This window comes from Balaenoptera musculus, chromosome 5 (assembly GCF_009873245.2).
Source record: "Balaenoptera musculus isolate JJ_BM4_2016_0621 chromosome 5, mBalMus1.pri.v3, whole genome shotgun sequence".
Lineage (NCBI taxonomy): Eukaryota > Metazoa > Chordata > Mammalia > Artiodactyla > Balaenopteridae > Balaenoptera > Balaenoptera musculus.
The window spans coordinates 29,497,517-29,523,646 of record NC_045789.1 but is presented as its reverse complement, the minus strand read 5'-3'; the positions used below and the strand labels follow the sequence as shown (position 1 = coordinate 29,523,646).

General features: G+C 44.3%; 1 protein-coding gene across 2 annotated transcripts in view; it reads right to left on the bottom strand.

Moving 5' to 3' along the window:
• Positions 1 to 23,808, bottom strand: part of ARHGAP10 (Rho GTPase activating protein 10) — a 327,424-nt gene extending 303,616 nt beyond the window's left edge. Inside the window, exon 1 of one of the 2 annotated variants that reach the window (XM_036853059.1) lies at positions 23,426 to 23,808. In XM_036853059.1, the coding sequence (XP_036708954.1) occupies positions 23,426 to 23,579 (154 nt within the window). In that variant the 5' untranslated portion in view covers positions 23,580 to 23,808. The remainder of the gene's footprint in view (positions 1 to 23,425) is intronic. The other variant, XM_036853057.1, reaches the window with a different exon arrangement.
• Between the last annotated feature and the right edge of the window lie 2,322 nt (positions 23,809 to 26,130).

Here is a 26,130-nt window from a genome sequence, read left to right as displayed (position 1 = left end):
CATCTCCCCTGGGCTCCCTCCCCAAAGGCACTGCCACCAACCTAGACCATGGCCCTTGTCCTCAAGGTGAGTGGGACGGGCCTTCATGGGCTTCCCTGGCCCCAGGCTCTACCTGCTCCCACAGAGGAGTATCTGATCATTTTTCCTTAAGCAGCCTACCTCCTTATTTCCTGCTCCAAAACCACAACTCTCTGGTTCTGTTTTAGGGCAGAACTTATAGCCACATTGATCTTTCCTATAGGCCCTAATATTCTGCACTACCTCCTAAATAACCCTGGGTATTCAAGCTGTTCCCCTTTCCCAGACACCTCTATCCATCCCATCAACCCATCCCCAGTCAATTCTACCTTCTCCATGGAGCCCTTTTAACTACACCAGGTATCCATCAAGGTCCCTCTTCTTATCATCTGGTGAGAAAACATAGCGCTTAATTTCCCAGAACCATTTCTTTCATGTGTTTTATAGTTCTATAACTAGACTGTAAATCCTAATAAGACAACGCATTATCCATTAGCATCTCTCTCTTGCTCACTAAGACCAATAACTGTACAGCTCACACCAACAGTGCTCTGTGAAGACCTGTTGATTAAGTGATGTTAAATGGAGACACACTATGAAGATCCTCAGCACTAGAATTTGGACCTGCTTCTGGCAGATGCACAAACTGTCTCATCCAGCAGCCATTCCAATCTTCTCTTCCTTTGCCTTCCTCTGCAACAAAGGCTGGACTGCAAACAACTCCTTCCCAGACTTCCTCGCAGCGAGGGGAAACCACGTGAATGCTGCAGCCGATGATCTATGAGCGGGAGCTGATAGGAGATTCCTGGGAAAGCCTTTGATACAGACTTTCCCCCCTTTGTTCTTTTTCCTCTTTCTTGTCCCCTAGAAAGGGGGTGTCATGGCTAGGCCATCTTGCAAACCATGAGTAAAGGCTACAAAACCTGTAGACTCCTCAGCCTTGAAAACCAGCCAGCAGCCACCAACTATTGACTTATTATGGGAGGGGAAAAAAAAAAATCAACCAACCAACACGGTCAACATCTGTCAACTGGCTTTTCTGTAACATGCAGCCAGTTGTTACTGACGCACTGCTCCTCAAGACATAATGGGATAAAGGGCCTATTGTATGGCACAGGAAACTATACTTGGTATCTTGTAATAACCTATAAGGGAAAAGTATCTGAAAAAAATAGATATGTATGTATAACTGAATCACTTTGCTGTACACCTGAAACTAACATAATATCGTAAGTCAATTATACTTCAATTTTTAAAAAAAAGAAAATTTAAAATCTAGATTAAGCTAAAAAAAAAAAACATAATATAAACCAAGGACAAAATACACAGCAAACAGCCACAGAGGCTGACTCACCATGTACAACATACACACCCACACACCTACCTTCTTTAGTGATAGTCTAGCTTCTAAAGGAGACAGAGAAAAGTATCACCTGCACTATAATAAGGGTAAGAGAAGCCAAAGAGGGCAGTCTCTGTTTACTGTGTCTACAAGAGCAAAAACAGAGCTACCTACTCCCTACAATATTTTATCAGCAGCTTGCCAAAGAAAAGGTCAGTGATGTCACTGTTTTCAAAAAGAGCCCTCGCTCTTTTTGATAACATGGTACTGGGGTCCCTTCCTATGGCCGAGGTCCCTTCCCGTGTACAAAGCATCCAATGGATGGAATGCCTCACAGTTTTCTAGGAGAAATAAAATGAGAAGTGATACCATGAACACAGAACGCCCAGACTGAGTTTATCACAGAGCTGGTTATGTAAGAAAAAAATTTTAATAAGGAAAAACATGACATTTTGTTCTTCTTAAAATAACAAGGACTTCTAATATCACAGCTTTGGTTTTGCATCAATAATATGATTCCTTGTATTTTATCGTTACTGCTTGGGAATGTTTTGAAGCTATCACTCTGAACGGATTTTAACATTCCTTCAGGGACCTCGTTCTATTAAATCTAATAAAAGAAGTACAACTTGACCGTGTAGCAAAATCACTATTTTTATTTGTCTTTGTCCTGTTATTTTGCTTGATGTGAAACAAATGAAACATTAACACCCTACTTTACTCATGTACAACAGCGAAAATTCACCCACGCTATTTATCTCTATACAGAGACAGACTAAACAAAAACTTATATACAACTTGCAGCATATTAAATATAAACAGTCATTAAGGAATGACAATAGAAAGTCAGCCAAAAGAAATAAACGACTAACCACTCTTGAGCTTTTCTTTCCATGCGGAGGCAGTCTGGGACCCTGGGCAGAATCTGAATGCTGTCCCAAATGTACCCTAACTCCTCCTAGGCCTCTCGTCATGCTTTGAAAATTTTATCAACTCAACTCGGGCCAAAACAACCTTCTAACCAGACTCCAGCCACTTTCACCTCCCGAGAGGTCTGATTTTGACTGTGTTCATCAGATGTACAGGATCCTGGCGGGAATATGCGGAGAAGCTGAGATGGGAGATGGTAGTCCAAAGTTACAAAAGGCCCTTCCCGCCTTCCATCAGCAGCTCGAAGACAGGGCAGCCATCAGAGGCCCTGGATGCTCACAATCTCATCTGCTTCTTTACTGGTATCATCCAACCTCTGCACTTCAAGGGCTTCCAACATGCCCGGAGTCAGACAGGAATCTACACAGCAAGTATGAATCCAAAACCTGAGAGCCGGGCACAGTTCTTGGCACTAGTTGGGGACCCAAATCAGATACCGCCCTCAAGGGGCTGGGCGTCTCCTGGGATGTGGAACAGGAGCAAGGTGAGGGGCAGGACATTTTTAGGAATGTTCAGGCTTTATCAGGACCAGTCGTAGCAGACGAATGGATGTCTCAACCACAAAACAATGTCACATCATCTCTGTCCAACTCATTAATTTCTCTACTTCACCTTCAAAGGAGGTGTCAGGAGGAAGTGCTCTTACCCATGGGAATGATTAAATGATTGAGGGCTGAGGATTTGCTTCAAACGGCCTTATGAATCTCAGATTAAAAACAGCATGTATTTGTTTTTCTCTTTCTGACTTACTTCACTCTGTATGACAGACTCTAGGTCCATCCACCTCACTACAAATAACTCAATTTCGTTCCTTTCTATGGTTGAGTAATATTCCATTGTATATATGTGCCACATCTTCTTTACCCGTTCATCTGTCGATGGACACTTAGGTTGCTTCCATGTCCTGGCTATTGTAAATAGTGCTGCAAATACAGTATGCTAACACATATATATGGAATCTAAAAAAAAAAAAAAAAAATGGTTCTGATGAACCTAGGGGCAGGACAGGAATAAAGACGCAGACATAGAGAATGGACTTGAGGACACAGGGAGGGGGAAGGGTAAGCTGGGACGAAGAGAGAGAGTAGCACTGACATATATACACTACCAAATGTAAAATAGACAGCTAGTGGGAAGCAGCTGCAGAGCACAGGGAGATCAGCTTGGTGCTTTGTGACCACCTAGAGCGGTGCGATAGGGAGGGTGGGAGGGAGGCTCAAGAGGGAGGGGATATGGGGATATATGTATACATACAGCTGGTTCACTTTGTTATACAGCAGAAATTAACACAACATTGTAAAGCAATTATACTCCAATAAAGATGTTAAAAAAAACAGCATATATTATTGGGGTAAGCTTAGTATGGAATCATAGCTTCCTTTGGGACTACGGTAGTTTATGCACACCTATAAATCACAGAATTGAGAACAGTACCACTTATCTCAATGGAAGGACACATAAGCATAATTAATATGTGCAAAATACTTGATAGTGAAAGTCAAGCCAGGAGCTTTTATAAGGACTCTATTAGAGAGACCAGAATTGGCTTTATTCTAAGCCTCCTACTTTGAAGCACTTGCTGGCATGTTGTAACGATCTTCGACCTCGTATTTTCTCTCCTCCGGATCTAAATTTTTGATGAACATGAATATGATGTGAGCATCATGAAAACAGTTGGTTTCCAAAGGGGAAAAAAAAAAGTCACCCTTTAAATAGGATTTCCTCATTACTTGTTCATTAATACTGCAAACATACAGATAAGAAAAATGACTTCAGTGTAGACTCTACCAAATGAGCTTCATGAAACCAACATACGGGACAAAGCAGGTATCTAGATGGACACGTGGGGCATGTTTCCTCATCTGTAGAGTAGGAGGACTGGGCATTCGTTCCCGCTCCACGGGAGTCAGCACTGCAGGACTTAAATTCCAGCTTTCTATGTGGAAACTGAGGTTTACTAAATTCAAGATCAGACAGACTCTGAAATATTTTAAACCTAACTACAACGTCTTCATTAATACTGTCTGCCTTCGCCATATGACTTTGGGCAAAATTCTTAACCTTCTGGATAGCAAGTTGCTCATGGGTAAACCAGGAGAAAATTCATTTCACGGTAAATACATTCAGAATATCATCAGCAGAAAGAATGAAAATACATCTAGAAAGAAAGGGAATGGCTATTTGTGAAGAAAATTAAACGGCAGTACAATTTGGGGACATAAAATAAGCAGCAAATTTAAGCAAAGGTCCAAACTGGCACTGACAGCAAAGCATCCATTCCGCAAAACAAAGGAAAGTGTTTTCCTTTAAAGAGAGAAATCCTACAGGCCTTTGCCTATCAGTGATAAGACATGGAAGCTGAAAATGGCATAACAAGCTGTCAGCACCATTCAAACCCAATGAGCCCTTTGGATCGTTAACAATGACATTACTCTTTAAATTCTGCTTTGGCTAAAAAGCAAGCAACAGCGATCTTTTTCATTTTGTGCAATACAAGTAGAATCATACAGCCACTATTCCAGATCATCTGAAAATGACTTCCTTTCCTGTGACTTTTAATAGCTTAAAGGAAGTTTCTATCACCTGCATGGAAAATTTTTAAATTTCCTAAAGTACGCTCTACAGACATAACACCCTCTCCCCCATGGCTTTACACAAGATACTACCACAAACAAAGCTTGTGAAATACATACTGTATCAACGGCAATAATATATGCTCTTCTAGAAAACTAAAGGCTTCAGAGAGAGTGTGAAACAGGCGGGGGCCACACAGCTTTCCAGGCAAGTGCCCCTTGGGCAAGTAACTTAACCAACCTAAACCCAGGTTCCTAAACTGCAAAATGGTGTGTCCTATCAGAGTAATTACCAAATAGGACTGTTGTGAGAAGTCAATGCTAATTAATGTAAAGGTTTGTCCCCTTACATGGTGTTAAAAAAATAATAACAATTTTTAAAACCCTATTAACTGCTACTTCTACGACAACCACTACTATTATCATAGGAAACTTAAACTTTGTGTTAGTGTATCTCAGATAATGTTTACCAATAGCTAAACTTATAAGTAGATTATGAGGCAAATGAAAATAAAATCTAACACTTCTAATTTGAGATTGTAGTAATCTACTCATTGCTGTTTCAATTGAAGATATTTTATATGCACCTCCATTTAACCAAATCCAAGATAGAAAAATGGATATTCACACACTGTTTACAATAGCCAAGACAGAAAAGCAAGCTAAATGTCCATCAGCAGAGGAATGGATAAAGAAGATGTGGCACATATATACAATGGAATACTACTCAACCATAGAGAATGAAATAATGCCATTTGCAGCAACAAGGATGGACCCAGAGATTATCATGTAAGTGAATTAAGTCCGACAGAGAAAGATAAACATCATACGATATCACTTATATGTGGAATCTAAAAAAAGGATACAAATGAACTTATATACAAAACAGAAATAGACTCACAGACATCAAAAACAAACTTAGGGTTACCAAAGGGGAAGGGGGTGGGATAAATTGGGAGTATGAGATTAACAGATACACACTACTATATACAAAATAGGTAGACGACAAGGATTTACTGTATAGCACAGGGAACTATATTCAGTATCTTGTAATAACCGATAATGGAAAAGAATCTGATATAACAATCACTTTGCTGTATACCTGAAACATTATAAATCAACTATATTTCAATAATAAAAGGAAAAAAAATTAAATGGATATTCACATACACAAAAACATAGGTTGGGAGATGACTTCACACTTTAAAGGAATCATCACTGATGCTTCTTAAATAATAAACATGGTTTAGTTACATCTAAAGTGTGATTACATTATATACACACACACACACACACACACACACACACACACGTAAGCCCACAGAGCTGAATGTGCATTCCATTCCATTCCAAATTTTCTTCCTAATGTAAACTCTGGGTTTGGGTTCACATGCATTAACCATGCCACAATCTAGCAGGCTTCACTCCAAGGTGCCCTCCGAAGGTCAAAGTCTCACTGATGCACTAGCTGCCACCATGGAACTGACTCCTTCTCCACTCCTCTGCTGTGCTCTCGCTGCAGACATTAAACTGAGCAAGTGTGTTTACTCAAAGCTCTACTTTCAGCTTTAAAGCTTTTGGAAATGAAAGCTTCCAAGTCACAAAATGTGAAGGTCTTTACTAAAGTTGCCTCTTTGTTCTCTGGACAAAGAAGCACTTTTTAAAACCTTTTTGGTTCGATGACTGTCAAGATAAATCAGTCCTACAGACACCCTGTAGACACTGCCAAAAGGCACTGAACCATCGTATAGCAACAACAACAAAAAAACTTAACTCTGGTTAAGTGATACATCCGGTTTCTGGACATAGGACTGCTCATTACCAGGTTAATTTGCAAGGCTTTTAGACAATATCAATTAAGACATAGCAGTCAATTCTGAAAGATTTCAGAGCTCACATCATAAGTATTTAATTTAACCATCTCAATTCCCCTACACTATGAATGAAAAGAAAATAGTCCAAAAAGGTCACTTACCTACTTTCGAATCCTTGCTTTTGATACTATCCAGCATACACAATAAAACAGAGACAAGGAAAGCATTTCCAGGGACTATCATACAATTTCAGAAGAAAATAAACTTATTTGGACAACTCTTCTAGGTGCTTACAGGATTTCTCAATTGATTTCAAACTTAAAATGAAGCCAGGAATATAGAAAATTAGAAATTTTTAAAATCTGCTCTCATTTCTGTTCAAGTATTTTGTTTGTTTAAAAGGAAAAAGAACGTAAAATTACTCAATCCACTCTGCCAGATGAATTACACTCACAAGGATCAGTTTTTCTTAACAATATTTCTCCAAAATTAAACAGGAACACTGTGTCAGAAATCTAAATTAAGCCATAAAATCACTATTTAGTTTTTAAAATATTTTCTTGAGCTCTAACAAGTTAAGATGTTATAAACGTTAACTACTTCCAGCTTTTTCCACAATGATCACAAGCGTCTGAGCTACTCCATAGCTCAGAGGTTAAATACTGTACGGCACAGACACTAAGCACTGCAGTGAATCAACAACCTCGATTTTGTATCCAGACGAGCTTCACAGACCAGAGTCTTCGTTTCCACCCTCTCATCTCTCCCCTCCTTCTCTATTTTGGTTAAAATGAATCAACCAAACGACAGGAAAAAAGAGAAGCCTTCCTTATCTGGACTCATTAATCTCACAGAGTCCTTTGCCACATGTGGCCCCTAGGCCTGGACAAAAACAGGTCTAGTAAAGCTGCTTTCCAAAATGCATGTTCCCAACAAGGACCTACTGTATAGCACAGCGAACTACACTCAATATTTTGTAATAACCTGTAAGGGAAAAGAATCGAAAAAACAAAATACAACATTGTAAAATAACTGTACTGCAATAAAAAAAGAAAAAAAAGAGAAAAGATATATATGTATAACTGAAACACTTTGCTGTACACCTGAAACAAACACAACATTGTAAAACTACAATAAAAATAAATAAATAATAACTAAATTTTTTAAAAAAGAACTTAGAGGAAGCTTCAAAAAAATGCACGCTGGACAGCTTTTTTCTATGTTCTGCACATCCCTTGTTGGGACCCCTGGCGTTCCGGTGAGGCAGACATCACTCATCACCTGCTTCTTCTCCCCCGTGGTAGGCACGCAATTCAGGCTGGCCAAGGCATCCCATCTGCCACACTCAGTGATGTGTCCAGGCTGAACAAGTGACCCAGGATTGATGGACCTTCAGGGAGGGCCACCACCTGTTCAGGTTCACCCAGGACAAGACCAGTTTATGCCCGTGGTCCCAGCATAACTTTACCCCCAAAAGTATTCTGATATAAACTATGTGGTGTTTCTATGTCTAAGGCAGGGTTTCTCAGCCTCAGTGCAATTAGCTCTGAGCTAGATCGTTCTTGGGAGGTTGGGGGGGCGGGGGGGGTGGTGTCTGGTCCTGTGCATCGCAGGGTGTTCAGTCACATGGCAACGTTGGTCTCTACCCACTAGATGCCAGCAGCACCTCCCAATTATGACAACCAAAAGCGTCTCCAGGACATCACAAAACCATCTGACTGAGAACAACTGCTCTAAGGAAAAGGAGTCACTGTTCTCTGGAATCCCCAGAGCAATGAGAAAGATGTAAGTAACCTTAAGCTATCACCACCGTGGAAAGAGTGCCCATCGGGGTCAAGCCAATTGCAGGAAACGCTAGCGATGCAAGAAGAGAGACCTGATGACATCGCTTGAACCCTTGGATGCCAGTGTATCCAAAGCAACCCCACTCCCGAGACTTCACTCATGCAAGCCAGAAAGTCTCTTTTTTGCTTCAACTAGTTTTAGCTGGGTTTCTCTCACTTGCAACTGAAGGCAATGCATGAGGATATGCAGGATGTCTTATGCCAAAATCTGAACTGTCAAAAAAAAAAAAAAAAACAACCAGAATTAATCTGAACCCTATCCTATTGCTTTCCACAAGAACAGGCCACCAACTCTAGCTGTAGGGACAGAGGCTATGAACTCCTCTGCTAAGTCCTAGAATCCCTCCCAGTGAAGAACCTGAACGTCTGCATGCTTCCCGTCCTTGAAGGTGCCGGGTGCTCACAGCCAGTGCATCCGGAGCCAGAGGGAAGAGGACGGCCATGAATTGTTTCTTAAACTAGTTAGAACCTAACTAAGTAGTTAGCTAGAAAAGAGGAAGAAAAGATATTATATGTTTAGATCAGGGGTCCCCAACCCCTGGGCCGCAGACCAGTACCGGTCCGTGGCCTGTTAGGAACCAGGCCGCACAGCAGGAGGTGAGCGGTGGGCGAGCGGGCAAAGCTTCACCTGTATTTACAGCCACTCCCCATCGCTCGCGTTGCTGCCTGAGCTCCGCCTCCTGTCAGCATTATGGTGAGTTGTATAATTATTTCATTATATATTACAACGTAATAATAGAAATAAAGTGCACAATAAGTGTAATGTGCTTCAATCATCCCAAAACCATCCCCGCCCCAGTCGTGGAAAAACTGTCTTCCACGAAACCGGTCCCTGGTGCCAAAAAGGCTGGGGACCGCTGGTTTAGATCACTGATAATGGCTACAACTTTAACTCTTATAGGTTCTCTTCTGAACCTGAAGTCCTGGAATCTCTTCTCCGATGTTGCCAAGAGAAACTTCTTCTCTGCAAACATCCAAAGAGAACCAGCACAATTCCACTGAGAGCAAACCGAAACGTCAGCAGTGTCCCTCAGTGAAAAAGAAAAAAGCCATCTTCATTGAATACTTTCTTTAGAAACCAAGATTAAAGATTAAAGATTGTTTGAATAAAGTATTCGACCTGAAGTGCCAGCAGAACAAACTCTGAAATAGATGCATGTCTTGGTGTCTTGAGGACTGCTTTTTGTTTTGGGGGGTTTTTTTTTGGGGGGGCGGGGGGGCCATGCCATGCAGCATGCGGGATCCTAGTTCCCCGACCAGGGATCGAACCTGCGCCCCCTACAGGGGAAGCGTGGAGTCTTAACCGCTGGACCACCACGGAAGTCCCAAGACTGTTTTTCCAGACATTTTATTCCTACTTTTTCTCCCCACTCACCTCTCACCACTTCTTCTCTTTTAACATCTATATTCCATCCCACCCGATTCAAACAGACAAAACTTTTACAAGTCATGTATTACTTATTAAGCGGAAAAAGAATGTGGTAAGGGAGAAATTAAAACAGAATTCATTACTGAAAACCACCTTGCTGTCTACCTCACAGACAAAATAAATCCATCAGTTCCTCATTTCCTCAATGTCCTGACACAAAGCTACAAATGGACCTGGGTGTGCACCCATCCTTTCCACCCCTCCTGTTACTGAAGTAGATGTGTCCCCCCCTCCCCCTGGAATCTGAATCCCACCTTCTATGCTATTCAGAAGCCCTGTGTATGCTAGAATATTCCCTGAATCTTCCATCTCCTCCTCTCTGTTGGACACGTAATCAGCGTGTTCAAATCTCACCAATTAGCCAATAGCTTGGGAGAACTGCCTCACCACAGGCTCATTTATTTTCCAGGCACCCTCTTCTCCACCCTGGGCCATCAGGCTCCATCCCTGCCGTGCCACAAACTAATCTCCCACTCATTACCCATGACACTGTCTTTTTGTTGTTGTTTTGTTTTAATTTTTATTGGCATACAGTTGATTTACAATGTTGCGTTAGTTTCTGCTGTACAGCAAAGTGAATCAGTTATACATATACGTATATCCTCTCTTTCTTTTTCTAAGATTCTTCTCCCATATAGGCCATTACAGAGTATTGAGTAGAGTTCCCTGTGCTATACAGTAGGTCCTTATTAGTAACCTATTTTATATGTAGGAGTGCCAATGACACTGTCTTGCTAACGCAGTGTCATCTGGACTCCTGGGACCTGACTTCTCTGTAGCATGACCTTGTCTGCTCCCTCCTACTTTCTGAAACAATCTTTCTCCTTAACTTGTGAAACCCTCTCCGGGCTTTCCCACCCCCTCCCTCCCTCCCCTCCCTCTCAACGGCTACTGCTGTCAAATTTCTTTATCAACCTCTTCTTCTACCCATCCCTTAAAAGTTCTGTTCTCCAGGATCTGCCCTGAGCCACCCTGCCTCTTCCTCCACATTTTCTCTCCAGCTGGTTTGCTATCCAGTTGCCTGGTGTCATTTCCTATCTCTATGCTGTGTCTCCACAATCTTCAGCTCTGTTCCCTGTTCTGCAGTGCACACTCATAAAAGAAACAAACTCCCGAACACATCCACTGGATAGCCCAGAAGCACCTCCGCCTCCACACAGCCCCAATCAAAAACACATCTTCACTCCCACAAAACCCGTTCCTCTGGCTGGACTACCTCAGCACCCAGCACTCTCTGCCCAGGCCAGGAACCCAGGAATCGTCTTGGACACCTCCTTCCTCGGCCCCTACACCCAAGCACCCACCAAAGCCCGCAGCCTCTGAATCCTGACTCCTGGAGAATCTGCCTCTTCCACCAAAGTCTCTGGCCTGGGTGAGTGAGGACCCACCCTCCAGGCCTGCTGTCCTCAAATCCATTCTCCCAACCACAGTCTGGGAAGCCTTTCTAAAATGTGACTCAGATGATGCCAATCCCCTGCTCAAAATGTCGCAATGGCTTCCCACTGTCCTTTGAATAAATTCTGTAGTTCCTGACCCTGAGGCGGGCCTCACCAGGCCTTCCCAACACAGCACCTGCCCCCTCCGTAGCCCCCTCTTCCCGCCCGGACCCATCTGTGCTGCTCCTGCAACCACACACGTTTCGGCTCTGGCCTCAACGGCCTCCCGCGTGCATTTCACCGTGCTTGGAGCATCCTTACTCCCTACCCTCAGCGCGGAAAGCTCCTAGCCTTCCTTCTGGTCTCAGATTTTTTTTTTTTGGCCACGCCACGTGGTACGCAGGATCTTAGTTCCCTGATCAGGGATCGAACTCGCGCCCCCTGCACTGGAAACCCGGAGTCTTAACCACTGGACCGCCAGGGAAGTCCCATAGAAGTTACCAATTTCTTGAAGTCTTCCTTGACCCCCTCAACTAGTTAGTCCTGTTAACTACGGCCATAGCATCCCATTCTCCATTCTCACGCAGTGGTGTGAATGACAGTGCTTAATTAATCTTCTATCTCTCCCCATTAGAACTCTTAACTTCTGCACCGATATATAAAAGGTCTCTTTTCACTGCTTATCCTCTAGCAACTCAATAGGTTGAGTTCAATGACTTGGGATGACACCTCTCCCCCACTGTCATACATGAGATTATCACAGTGACGACTATATAGTAAACAGATTTTTTAAAATTTTTTTCCAAGACTTAACAAACACATATAGGGCTCACTATGGATCAGGCTGTTTTTTTAAGTGCTTTACAAATAACTAATTTCATCTTAGCAACATTCAGGGAGATAAAATTACTATCCACATTTTACAGACAAGGAAATTAAGGCACAAAGAAGTTAAGCAAGTTGCCCAAGGTCACACAGTAAGTAGATGTAACTTCAAAGACCATGATCTTTAATATTTTGGCTGTGCTGCCTTTGACCTGCATTTCACAAAAGAAAAACAAAACTATCTGTCACAGTGACAGAAGTACTATCTGCCAGATTCTCAAATACGAGTAACAACACGTCAACGATACTCAGCTCCCTTGTACTTTTTTTTGGCTTTGTTTCCAAAACTTTCAAGCAAAGATCTTCAGTAATATGCTGGATTTCTAAAGATGGTTTCTCCTGTTTAATAAATGAGAGGCCTGCACCATCCCTGCACTTCAAAATATTGTTAGCTTCAAAGAGAGGCAAGAACATGTTCACAGGTTATTTCTACTGGCACTACGGGTAAAGCCACAACTGTACTCAAATTCAGCCAAAGGAAGTCAGGATAGTGCTCTTCGGACAATGACGATGATGGTGGTGATGAGATGATGGCGGTAGTGGTGATAACGATGATGATGGTGGTGAGGATGATGATAATTACGGCACCTACCATGGGCCAGGGAGAGTTCGAAGATCTTTTAAGTAAGTAACACGAGGATTAAATACCACTACCCCTTGAGATAGAGTTCTTAGTATCTCCATTTTACTAACAAAGAAACAGAAAATTAGCCACTGAGCGTTTCAGTAGCTTGCCCAAGGTCACCTAATAAGTGGAGCAGCTAACTTTATAGTCAGAGATTTAAAAAAAAAAAAAAAAAAATTTTTTTAAGAGAGAGTATTAAATATATCCAGTATTCAGACCAGAGGTGACATCTCCCAGCCAAACTGATTTTTCCTCCAGCCACACACCTCATCATGACTCACTACCAGACGATGATGGGACCTCAGGACCCAAGGGCAGACAGTGCCTGCGGTGAACCGGGCAACGAAAAGGAGAACTCATACTCCCCGTTGAAATATCTAGTGGCATAGGATTAACAGCTTCCTCAGGAAACACAGGGAGGAAATTCTGGTCTGACCAGGGACGCAGGCCTATCAGCAGCATCCAGCAGTGATCCCAGCAGATCTTGGGCCTTAGAGAGATGCCTGCCCTTAGAATATAAAGTGTCAGGGGTTTTTTCAGGGTGCCTGCTTGTTTGTTTAAAGAGAAGGGTGTCAAGGCTTTCTCATTACAAAAGCATCCCCTTGGCAAGTCTATAAATTATGTTCCTACATTTCCTACATTAGGGCAATTAAATCAACAGGCTGTTTGCATAGAAGCCTATCACAAAATACCAACCAATCCCTGCCTAAAAATCATGTTCATCTGACCTAACTAGACTGACGGCTTCCAGAGTGCTTAACAAGCACTGTGTTTATGAAGATATCATTTTTTTCTCTATACGCTAATACTGGAAATCTAATTTCAATGAGGCAAAAAGGCCCTTGAAGATGTTTTGTGACTCAGACCACTTATTTCTTCCAATCCTGAAAGTTAAACTGGTTTGCTCTGATTACCCATGCCAAGCTGATAACATTAAATATCAAACAGAACTTGTACTAAATGTCTTTAAAATTTATGGATTCCTTATCTATAGATTGTTGTCAAAGCTAGTGTTTTAAAGCTTATAAAATTAATTACAAGGCTTTTATATTGAATAAATTCTCTAAATACATTGTTTCACAATCCAAAAAATGCATGGAAATAAGGTACATCATAAAACATCTTAAGTTCTTTATATAACATCTACATACCATCAATTAACCAAGTCTTTTCAAATGCCACTTGTAGGAAAAAGATGTTGAACTCAATGAAATAGAGCTACATGTGTCCACATGGATAAATCTCACAAGTATCTTGAGGGAAGAAAAGAAACTGCAGAAAACCAAATAGTGTATGAATCCATTAAAGTCTAAAACCATGCAAAACATACTATCTATTATTCAGGAATGTGTACAGATGTATTAAAACGTCTGGGAATAATATACACCAGATATGAGACGATTGCACCTCTTGGGGAAAAGAACAGGTTCCCTATTAGAAAGGGTGCCATTGGGAAGAGGCAGACAGGAAGCTTTTATTTCTAAGCTGAGAGGCAAATACAGAGATGATTATGAGATTCTTTGTATTGGTTTATTGTTCTAAAACAACTTAAATTTTCTGTAGAGGAAAAAGCCTAATACTAAAATACGAGAACAAAATTAAAATTTACTCTTCTAAAGGGTGGGATGAAGGATGGAGAGTAAAAGAGACACTAAGAGAGGGGGAGAGATGAAGATTAAGACACAGGAAGGGAGGGGACTTCCCTGGTGGTCCAGCAGTTAAGACTCCATGCTTCCACTGCAGGGGGCGTGGGTTTGATCCCTGGTTGGGGAACTAAAAAAGAAAAAAAAGAGAGACAGGGAGAGAGACTGAAGGAAGGAAATGATACTTTTTTGAGTGAACGTCTGCACCTAGTAATTCATCCTAAATCAACCCAATCTCTGAATATCCACACTTACTGCACAAATTAACAATCAGTTTTATTTACAGTAACCATCCCAGGTGGCCTTAAATTTTAAATCATGGTCCTTGGGCTGAACTAACAACAATAGTCTCCTAACCAGACTGTGAAATGTACACACTTGCCAGATAACCAGGATTTATCGTAATAACTTCCCCTAACAGAAGACCGCACTTACATCTCTTTACAAGGACCGCTTACTATTGTGGTTAAGGGTTTTGGAGTCAGACAAATGTGGGTTTACGTTCCAGCTCCACCACTGACAAACTGTGTGACTGGAACAAGCTGCTAACCTCTCTAAATTCAGTTTCCGAATCTGTAACATGGTGTAAATAATAACATACCTCAATAAGGAAGTCTTCACATTAAATAATAGAATTTACTACAAAGTAAAGCAAACTGTAAATGCTTAATAAAAGTTAGCTGGGACTTCCTTGGTGGCGCAGTGGTTAAGAATCCACCTGCCAATGCAGGGGACACAAGTTCGAGCCCTGGTGCGGGAAGATCCCACATGCCACACAGCAACTAAGCCCATGCGCCACAACTACTGAGCCTGCGCTCTAGAGCCCGTGAGCCACAACTACTGAGCCCGTGCTCGGCAATAAGAGAAGCCACCACAATGAGAAGCCTGCCCACCGCAACGAAGAGTAGCCCCTGCTCTCCACAACTACAGAAAGCCTGAGCACAGCAACGAAGAACCAACACAGCCAAAAGTAAATAAATAAATAAATTTATTTAAAATAAAAATACATAAAAGTTAGCTACTATTATTAAAATCATTAACATATACATTTTAAATAACATTTTTCTATTGTAGTTTGTGATTGTCTATTTGTCTCTGAAATGTAATTCCATTAAAAGTAACCTAGTAGGGACTTCCCTGGTGGCGCAGTGCTTAAGAATCCGCCTGCCAATGCAGGGGACATGGGTTTGATCCCTGGTCCAGGAAGATCCCACATGCGGCAGAGCAACTAAGCCCATGCGCCACAACTACTGAGCCTGCGCTCTAGAGCCTGCGAGCCACAACCACTAAGCCCATGTGCCACAACTACTGAGCCCACGTGCCACAACTACTTAGCCTGCGCACCACAACTATTGAAGCCCACACGCCTAGAGCCCACAACAAGAGAAGCCACCACAATGAGAAGCCCGCACACCACAACAAACAGTAGCTCCCGCACAGCAACGAAGACCCAATGCAGCCAAAACAAATAAAATTTTAAAATAAAATAAAATACTGATTTGTGCCATGAAGGAAATAAAATATTTTTTTAAAAAGTAACCTAGTAAAACATCCAAGGCACCCTTAATCAGAATTATTACCTACAAATTTCTAAACACTCTCCTACAAATCCTGAAGGAAAGCCAACCTGACTAAATGAGTTTTCTCTAGACAAGATGTAGAATCAAAGGCAATGCAAGACCATACTGAATCCCATAAAGCAATGTGTTCACAGCTACATTTCTAACATCAAACTTTTAAAAAGTGAGAAAAGACACCAGATGTTACTAACTATGGTCAGATGTAAACACTTGACCTATTCACTGCCACATACAGTCAGCAATCACCTTAAGCATGACTTCCGGTAACCCAGCTGACTACCCAATATTTTTACCTCCTTCATAATTCTTGCCTCCCCACAAAACACAAAATCATAAGGTGATAAATAGCTATTGGAGTCAGAATTCAAAACAGCTTCTTTGGGAATCTGTCCAGGAGACTTTGAATATCGTCTTGCAGAAAATAGGATTACGTAACAACTCTTTTGGGCTGTCTCTGGCTGCCTTGTGTTTCTCCTGGTAGATTTCCCACAGCAAATACAAGCACTGTCCAGTAGGTTGTTAGGGTCTCCTGCAAGTTAAACACTAAAGTGAATATCTTCTAAAGGCATCATTGTAATTTGTAAGTATCTGCAGGTTCCAGCCTCTGATGATGTCATCCCAATTCCTTGATCAGAGCTCTCCCCGCCTTCTTTGGCTTTCTTAGCAATCCCCTGAATGAGAGGCCTGTTCAAGTCTCAGCTGCAGACGGCTGGGCTAGATTTCCAACATTCTTAGTGACACCTTCCACATCACCTTCAGATCTTTGTGACTCAGAAACAAATTCTGGGACATATTTTCCCAAGATACCATTTAGCTTTGATTCATCCACTTACCTGCCAGATTTTCCAGCATCCTGAGCTACATTCAAACTTTCGAAGCCTTACCAGACTTTGACCACTTTGTCTTTCTTCTTGGTCGCTGGTCATGATGATTTGGACAAATACCTTCTTAGGGGTAATGAGCGCTAAAAAGTTAGACGCTAGTCTCTGGGCCAGAGAAGCCATCTTTCAGGCAAGAAAAGGGCCTGCATATTAAAACATATACCTGCAATTTAGAACATCATGATTGTCCACGTTTGAGTGCTTATTCAAAATGCTTTACTTGTATGAACTCATTCAACCCAACTGGCAACCCTACGTGGTAGACAGTATTATTATCTCCATTTTCTGTTGGACAACATAGATACAGAAAAGCTAAGCAACGTGACTGAGGTTTCCAGCGTGAATGAAAGGCAGCACCTTAGCATGCTCTTAATCTTCTCTACTACACTGTCTCATCAGCCATGTTAAACATTAAAACACAAAAATGCCCTCCTCCTCTGCCTTCTCCCTCTTCCAGAAATCAACAATGCTCCTGGTCCCCCCCCCCACCTCAAAAACAGAGTGAAGAGGAGGTGGTCAAAGGAACCCCAGTAGATGGGAGGGCAGGGAAAAGGCAATGTGGCAGGAAAACTCAGAACAGCAGATGACTCACAGACCCAGCAAACATTCCATACAAACAGGGTCGGCTGGTGGAGGGACCTAAATTGGAACTACTCTAAATGGAGACAAGGACCACCTGCAGAGAGTAAAGCAATGAAAGCTTTTAGAGCCCTTCTGGGTCCACATCCCAGTTCCAGCCAGATAGGAAATCTTCTCACAGGAAATCTACATTAGCTTTAGAGACCAACCCACTAGTAAGACCCCAAGTGAGAGTAGAAGACTTACCCCCAAGTGATGCCCTGAATTGTAGGGGATCCACAGTAATTTCTTTGGGGCAAAGAATACAGATGAGTCTTCTTGTCCGTTTGGGGTAAAATTATATTTGTAATTTAAATAGCATTTCACTTCCATGCCTCTCTAAATTCCACTTAACCGAAGTATCAGCCTAAAATTTACAATTATACCTCTCCATCAAAATTAGGGTGTTGGAAATTCCCTGGAAGTCCAGTGGTTAGGACTCAGCGCTTTCACTGCCGAGGACCCAGGTTCAATGCCTGGTGGGGAAACTAAGACCCCACAAGCCACGTGGTGCAGCCAAAAAAAAAAAACAAAATTAGGGTGTAAAGTAGCAGGAAACCCAACTCAAACTGGCTTATGTCATTTAACAAGCTATCCAGAGGTAGGCTTCAGGCACAGAACCATCTGTGGCTTCCATGACCGCATCAAAAACCCAGATTCAGTTACCTCTCTGCTCCAGTGGTCCTTACCTTGGCTCCACTCACCATCCCAAGATGGCGGGAGCAGCTCCAGGCAACACAACCAGACATCACAGAAGAGCCAAGAACCCTTTTTACGAGTCTCCTCTCACACAAAAGAAAACCTTTCCCAAAGTCTCCAGCAGACTTCCTATCATGTCTCACTGGTCAGAACTGAGATACATCCTCATTTATCCAATTACCAGCCCAGGAAATAGGTTTACCGTGCTGCGTTGTTAGAGTTCAGTGTTTCTCAATCCCAATTGCACGTTTTTTACAGCTCCCCAGGTGGTTCTAATGGTCAGCCATGCTCAGGATTGAGAACCACTGAGTCAGACTAATCAGAATGATCCCTAATCACCTTTCTATGAGTCACTTGGGAAAGGGTGTAGACACCTGAACAAAATTTGGATTGTCAGAAAAAAAATATTAGCTGGGCAAACAATAGAGCCTACACAACCGCTTCACACTTGTGTTTTAAAAACACTTTCGCACATGTGGTTCAATCCTCAAGGCTATATGCAACAGTCCCATTTTACAAATAAGGAGACCGAGGCTGAAGTTTACAAAGTGAAATTCTTTTAAGTCTTCTGAATCTCCCTATGTTTCCATGCAAGAGCAACCTGGGAAATTTCCCCAAAAGGAATTACCACGTGAACCATGTTCCTGGAACAATAAATACTTGAAGTCCTGGCCACCACTAACATCCTTCTCCACGTCTGTGATGAGAGCAGGCTCACTTATGAGGGCCCCTCCAGCTTACACACACACACACACACACACACACACACACACACACACACACAATCTAAGTTTACTAAAGAGCCTTCTACTTAGCTATGTAAGTGCTTAAGAACTGTAAGGGCTATCTGTTGAAAAAGTATATTTCCTTCTCTAGAACAGAACATATTCTTCCAAGAATGCCTAACTGGGGCTTCCCTGGTGGCGCAGTGGTTAAGAATCTGCATGCCAAGGCAGGGGACACAGGTTCGAGCCCTGGCCCGGGAAGATCCCACATGCCGCAGAGCAACTAAGCCCGTGCACCACAACCACTTCGCCTCCAGCTCTAGAGCCCACGAGCCACAGCTACTGAAGCCCACGCGCCTCGAGCCTGTGCTCTGCAACGAGAAGCCACTGCAATGAAGCCCAAGCACTGCAATGAAGAGTAGCCCCCGCTCGCTGCAACTAGAGAAGGCCCGCGTGCAGCAACGAAGACCCAACGCAGCCAAAAATTAAAATAAATAAAATTAATTAATTAAAAAAGAAAAAGAACACCTAATTGTAAAAATTATGAGAAAAGTATATATAGCTTATTGCTGTTCCTGGTAAATAGACTATGCATGTCTATGAATCATAAGCATCTGAAACTACATAGACTTCCTACGAAAGGCTCACAAAAGTTTAAACTGTATTGAAAGAAGACACTGATTATTCTAGGAAAGGAGTGAAAAAAGAAAAAGGGCTAATAAAACCATTTAAACAAAGACTCCACTGAACTGAGTGAATGATCTCCAAATCCACCACATAAATCAGTGATCCCAGACGCTCCGCCCTGCAGCCCCTCCCCAGCCCCACTGCTATCTCCAAAATCACCTGACACACAGACAGATAGCACACACCGCCTCTAAACCATCTCTTTCCCATTATGTCAGTGATTCTCCACAGGATAAAGCCCACATTCCAAGCCCACTTTTATGGCTTCCACAATCTGAAACTGACCTTTCCATGAATCTCATTCTACTCCCCCAAATGAAATCGCCATTCCAGCCAATCTGGTCTTCTCATGCTCCTCAGACAGGGAGCGGGGAGGGGGGGGGTGGTGGAGGTTGGGGGCGGGGGGGGGCGGAGGTTGGGGGGGGGGGGGGGGGGTCTGGTTTCTTCTCAGCTGTTTCCAATCTGACAAGGTTCTGCAAGGTTCTATCCGTTCCTTAAAACACCAATGAGTTCCCAAACTTCCACTCTAACCTACAACATACTCTTGTTTCTGTCAAAGTTAGAAAACTTGCCACTGAATCTTCTGAATCTTTTAATATGTGTGTCTGTGTATCCTTCACTTCTTCAAGAACTTAGCACAATGCATGCAGGAGTTCAAACACATTCCCTAGATTGAACTGAATTCAACTATAGGGCAATAATCTCAAGGCCAAGGGCCTCTACCTTCTTTCCTCTTTGTGTCTCAAGCACAACATTTAACAAACTGTAGATGCTAAATATTTGCTGATCGCTACATAACTGAACTCAGCAATAAACTTTCAGGTCCCACAGAAGTCACCTCCAACTTCTTTAAATATCTGTGGATTATTCAAAGCATCAAGACATTCTACACAGAAGTAACAATATGGTCGTCAGTTTTGTATTTAGAAATGTATTGGTAGCATGGATGTTTTCATAATTTTCAGAGATTATGCATTCCCAAGCGACTAAGAAATTTTTTAAAAAACCAAAGCATCAAGACATCAAAGTTACATAAATCCAACAGGTATTTAGTGCATGGCGGAGGCGTCTTACAGGGCAATTAAAAGCAGAAATCACTTACACACGCAATTCTGAAAATGCACAAAATGCCGTTTTTGCAAAACAAAGCGCAAAACATCTGAAAATATAATCAGTCTGACCTAGCTGATTGTTCCTTTCTGTAGCTCCCCCTCCATCTTAGGTCCTGCCTCGACCTCTTGAGCTTTTCTCAGATGTTATAGAAAAGCTCAACTGGTTAGGCCAACGATTGACCTAGACTGCAATTTCAAATGATCTAATCAAGCCATTTCCAAACACTGCAGAATCTTACTGATGCCTCTAAGAAGTAGGACAAGAAAAACTGAACACAAAAATGACCTGCCTGGGCTTCCCTGGTGGCGCAGTGGTTGAGAATCTGCCTGCCAATGCAGGGGACACGGGTTCGAGCCCTGGTCTGGAAGGATCCCACATGCCGCGGAGCAACTAAGCCCGTGAGCCACAATTACTGAGCCTGCGCGTCTGGAGCCTGTGCTCCGCAACGAGAGAGGCCGCGATAGCGAGAGGCCCGCGCACCGCGATGAAGAGTGGCCCCCGCTTGCCGCAACTAGAGAAAGAAACGAAGGCCTCACACAGAAAGGCCTCACACAGAAACGAAGACCCAACACAGCCATAAATAAATAATAAATAAATTTAAAAAAAAAAAATGACCTGCCCAATTGTCCTGTAGCCAGGCTCTAACAGTGAAGGCGAATTACACCCAGGTGTCCTGACTTAATATCCAGGGCTCAGTCTTGATAGGAGCTCGATGTCAACTTTACGGGGCAAGCTGGGCAAAGGCCAGGTCCCCCTAACTTGCCACAAGCATGTGAGCTAAAGCTGTATCTCTGTCCTCCTCTGGAAAAGAATTTAAGTTAATTACACACAACGAGAAGAGAGATACTTTATGGTTGATCTCTAGAGGATGAGCATAAATTATGTTTCCTATGGTAAAGCACAAGAATCAAAAGGAGTAAGGAGCCAATTCGCAAACTCAAGAAAGTCTACATTCTGGAGGGGAAGGCTGACAGCTGGCCCCCCAGATGCACTAGCTGCTGCTAGAACACCGGGCATGTGTCCTGTTGGCAGAAGAGCGAATATGCAGTCACATAAATAGCTTTCTACCAGTGGCCAAATGGGCTTTGCCATCTACCTCTCTCCACACCAAAGCCTCCCTCCTCATGACCCTCGTCCCAGAGGAAGCTGCTACAGCCAGTAAGAGAGAAGGGGCACTCCCCTACCCAGTGACGCTGGTTAAGACCAAACTACAGAGGGAGAGCCCTCCCTCTCCCATTCACTACACACACACACACACACACCACACACACACACGCACCGCAAACCCTTCTCTCCTCCTCCTTCCTCCACTCCTACATATTTACAGCCCCTCCCCACCTCCATCCCAACACACATACCCAATGCCAAGGCACTGGAGAGCCACCAACCAAATATGCCCACCAATCACATGTCCCAAACAAAGTGATTCCCAATCCTCGTTTTGCAACACCAAAGAGGTCACAGAAGCAAAAGAAACCACGGACAACATCCAGAGAAGTCGAGGGACTTGCTTCCAAAATTACAGAGCTGGCTCACTGAATTCTTCCCATGAAGACGTATTTCTTTCAACTCATTCATTCAACGAATAGGCACTGGGCTGGGTACCTGAGACAGTCTGTTCAGTATGTTTTCGTCTTCCTTAATGCAAAAGGGGGGGGGGGAGGGGATGACACGGGGCATTTCTCCCAGTCTGCTATATGGGTAGGTCTTTTTAAGAGGGAAAAGGGAGCGCTCCCAGGCTTCCTCAGAACCGGGTTACAGGTGTGGTCAGGCTGCGCAGCTCCCCACTCAAGCTAATGTCTCCCCATTTCCAGCCAACTCAGTGTTTCAGCACGAATTTCAGGCCCCCTCCCTCCTAGAAAGACTCTCTTCAGATAATCAACTAATTAACTGTGTTCTCCTGTGTGGCCACTTCCGAGTTAAAAGATGGAGGAGGAGAGGCGAGGAAAGCACTAAGCTTGACCAGGGTGAAATTCCCTCTTTGCAGGCAGTGCTCGCTCGGGCCAGAGGGCAGGCAGGCTGTCTGCACAGCCTCACAAGCCCCAATCTTTGAACCGTCCTCGGCGCAGGAGGAGGGAAGGAATGTGCGGAAGGCAGCACAACGCCAGGTGGACTTTCGGGTTGAGCACAGTAAGGGGCCCGGGACGAGACTGTCGCAGGCGATCCGAAAATGACACGGAAAGCGTACGGCTTAAGGGCCTTCTGAACAATTCAACGCCCAGCAGGTTTTCAAAGAATCCCCAGTCTCGTGATCTCTCAAAAGAACTTTGACAAGACCCGTGAAACTGATGTGTCTGTTTCGGGAGAGACAGTGAGCAGCTCTAGGGGGTAACAGAACCTGCCCCCGGGCGGGTCCGGCGGGGAACGCAAGGCGCCGGGTCTGGGCAGCGGCGCTGGCGGGCGGCGCGCTCGCACGCACGGCTCCCGGCTCCGGCCGCCGCGCAGGGCAGGGACGGGAAAAAGGACTCGCCCCTGGCTGCTCGGGGAGCCGCGGAGGAACGACCCCGGGGCCTCCGGGTCCCGGATCAATCTCCTGATCCTCCGGCTGCCGGCCCCGGGCGCGGGACGGTCGGTCTCCCTCCGGGAGAGGCTCCTCCCGGCCTCGTCGCGCCGCAGCCCGCCCGCGCCCGGGTCCCCACTTACTTTTGGTCGCCGCGATGAGGTTCTTGCCGTCCTTGATGAGCTCTTTGATGAACTTGTTGGTCCTCTCCAGCTCCGCTTCGTGGGCACGGATCCTCTCCCGGAACCACGGGCTATCGAGGTAGCAGTCGCTGAACTCCAGGGGCTGCAGCCCCATGACGGCGGCGGTCCGCGAGCACAGCGAGAGCCGGGCTTCGGGGCCAGGTGCGGGGCCCCGCGTGCAGGAAGCGCCCGAGAAGCTAGCAGTCGCAGGCGCGCGGCGAGAGCAGCGCGGACATGCCCCGCGGAGGTGAGCCCGGCCGCGCGGAGCAGCGCCGCCGAGGCGAGCGAGAATGCGGCGCTCCGCTCCCGGCGGCGCTCCGATCCCGGCAGCCCCCGCCGAAACTCGGGCGCCGCGGCCCCGCCCCGCCCGGCCCCCGCGCCGCACGCCCTCCCGGAGGCGCGAGCCCGCCCCGCCCCGGCGCCTCCCGCCCAGCCCCGTCCCGCGCTAGCCGCTCGCCCCTTTCTCTTTCCTCCGCCTTCCTCCTTCCTTCTCTCCCTTCCCTCCCTTCCTCCCCCCAGACGCCTCTTCCTTCTCTTCCCACGCGCAGTGGCCCCTCCTCTTCCTTCCGAGGCTTCCTCGGTCTAGAATTTCGCCCCGCGGCTCTCCTCCGGGCGCGGGCGCCTCCCCTTTTCTTAGCGCCCTTCTTCGGGGTGACTCACTGTCGGCTCCCCGAAGCGGGGGACTTGACCGGGACCAGGAAGGGGCGTCTTCAGAGCATCTGTAAATCCCCGCAGCCGGGCGACTTAACTTAGGTCTGGCTTGCTAGGGGAAGCGATGGACAACTATCTCATCGAACCGGGACGGACCTTGAGCTGTGAATGGACTCGCACGCATGACTCTTTCTTCCCCACTCTCGGTCCCCATCTAAAGTAAAATGCGTGTAAATCTCCGCTTTAGATTGAAAGCTTTTTAAGGGCAGGGAGCATTTTTTGTGGGCCGGGCAGCTGCTCTTACACTCCTCTGTGTATCCACACTGAACGACTTGGGGGGAGGGGAGAAGGTGTCTTAAACACGGAAGGGTTGTTTCTGTTGTATTCAGCAGATTAAATTTGCCTGGGTAGGTAGAGTCGATCTTTATTATGCTAAATATAACCACCTGACAACGAATGCCAGGTTCTCTGTGGTTTTCGCGAGGCGGGGGTGATGATCAAAGGAGAATTTGTCAGGGCAGATGGAACAAGGGTACTATTCCATGTGTCCTGAAACAACTCAAATGTGTCCCCAAAATGTTAAGACATTTTAAATGATTGAAATCCTTACCTCAAAGAAACCGATTGTTCATTAGAGTAACTTTTAGTAATTAGCAGCTAACAGTTTATTAAGCAATTATTATGTGCCAGGCACACACCGGGAACTCTACATACATTTTTACAGGCTCACAACATATGTTTACATATATAGGTTCACTAATAATGTCACCAAGCGACTTCAAAGTGATTCTTTAAAACGTTCAAACTCGGAGTAGGGTAACTGAGGCTCTGGATGGCATGTTGTAGGATTGCAACCCTCAGAAACAAGTTAAATAAGCCTCCTACTCAGTAAGATTTTCGTTACAAAACAGCGCTGTGAGTGGCTAGCCCACAGATAAACATTATTACTTTAATGGCCATCCTCCAGAGAGTTCAAAATGTTTTACAAATAACTTTTACCAGTTGAAAAGCCTGGTTCTGGCTACAATCAGCTGGGACGCTGGAATCTACAGAGCAGAAAATAAAAGAGGCAAATAAAAGGGGGAAAGACACAGGAGGGGTGTAAACAGTGAGGGCCTTGCAAAACAACCAAACACTGACAGGCATGCAACCCTCTGGGCAAAATCCTAGACCTTTCCTCATAAAGAGGGGCCGCTCTCACTTCCCCAAAGTGTTAAACATGGAATTAGCATATGAGCCGGCAACTCCACTCTCTAGGCATATACCCAAGAGAAATGAAAACATATGTCCACACAAATGCTTGTTCATGGTAGCATTGTTCATAATAGCCAAAAAGTGGGCTCAATCCAAATGTCCACCAGCTGATGAGTGGATAAACAAAATGTGTGTATCCATACAACAGAATAATTCATCTACAATAAAAAGGAATGAAGTACTGATGCATGCTACAACGTGATGAACTTTAAAAACATTATGCTAAGTGAAAGAAGCCAGCCACAAAACACCACATATAATATTCAGTATGAAGTGTCCGAATATAAATTGGGAGTGGGATTAAGAAGGCCTCATTGAAGGTGTCATTAAACAGTGACCAGAAGAATCAGTAGGGGTTGACCATTAAATAGAGGGTGGGAGCAGAGGAATCCAGGCAGGAAAGCAGCCTGTGCAAGCCCCTGGGATGGGAAAGAGTCTGGTACATTCCAGAGACTAAAAGAGGAGGTCAGGAGGCTCAAGCCCAGTGAGTGAGAGAAACTAGCTCAAGACAATGCTGGGTGGTGGAGGGTCAGCAGGCGTCAGATCTGGCGGAGCCTCTTAGGCCATATATAGTGACGAAAGAAATGTCCACATATGGAGGTATGGGGAAGTCTTACTGGGTTATACATGAGTTAACTCAAATTTTATGCTAAGATAGCCTGTTTGTGGCCTATCAAACATACATTGTACATCTGCTTTAATTTTTAAAGAAAAGGGTGCCTTGACCAGAAGTAAAGAATGTCCATGTTAAAAATAAAGAT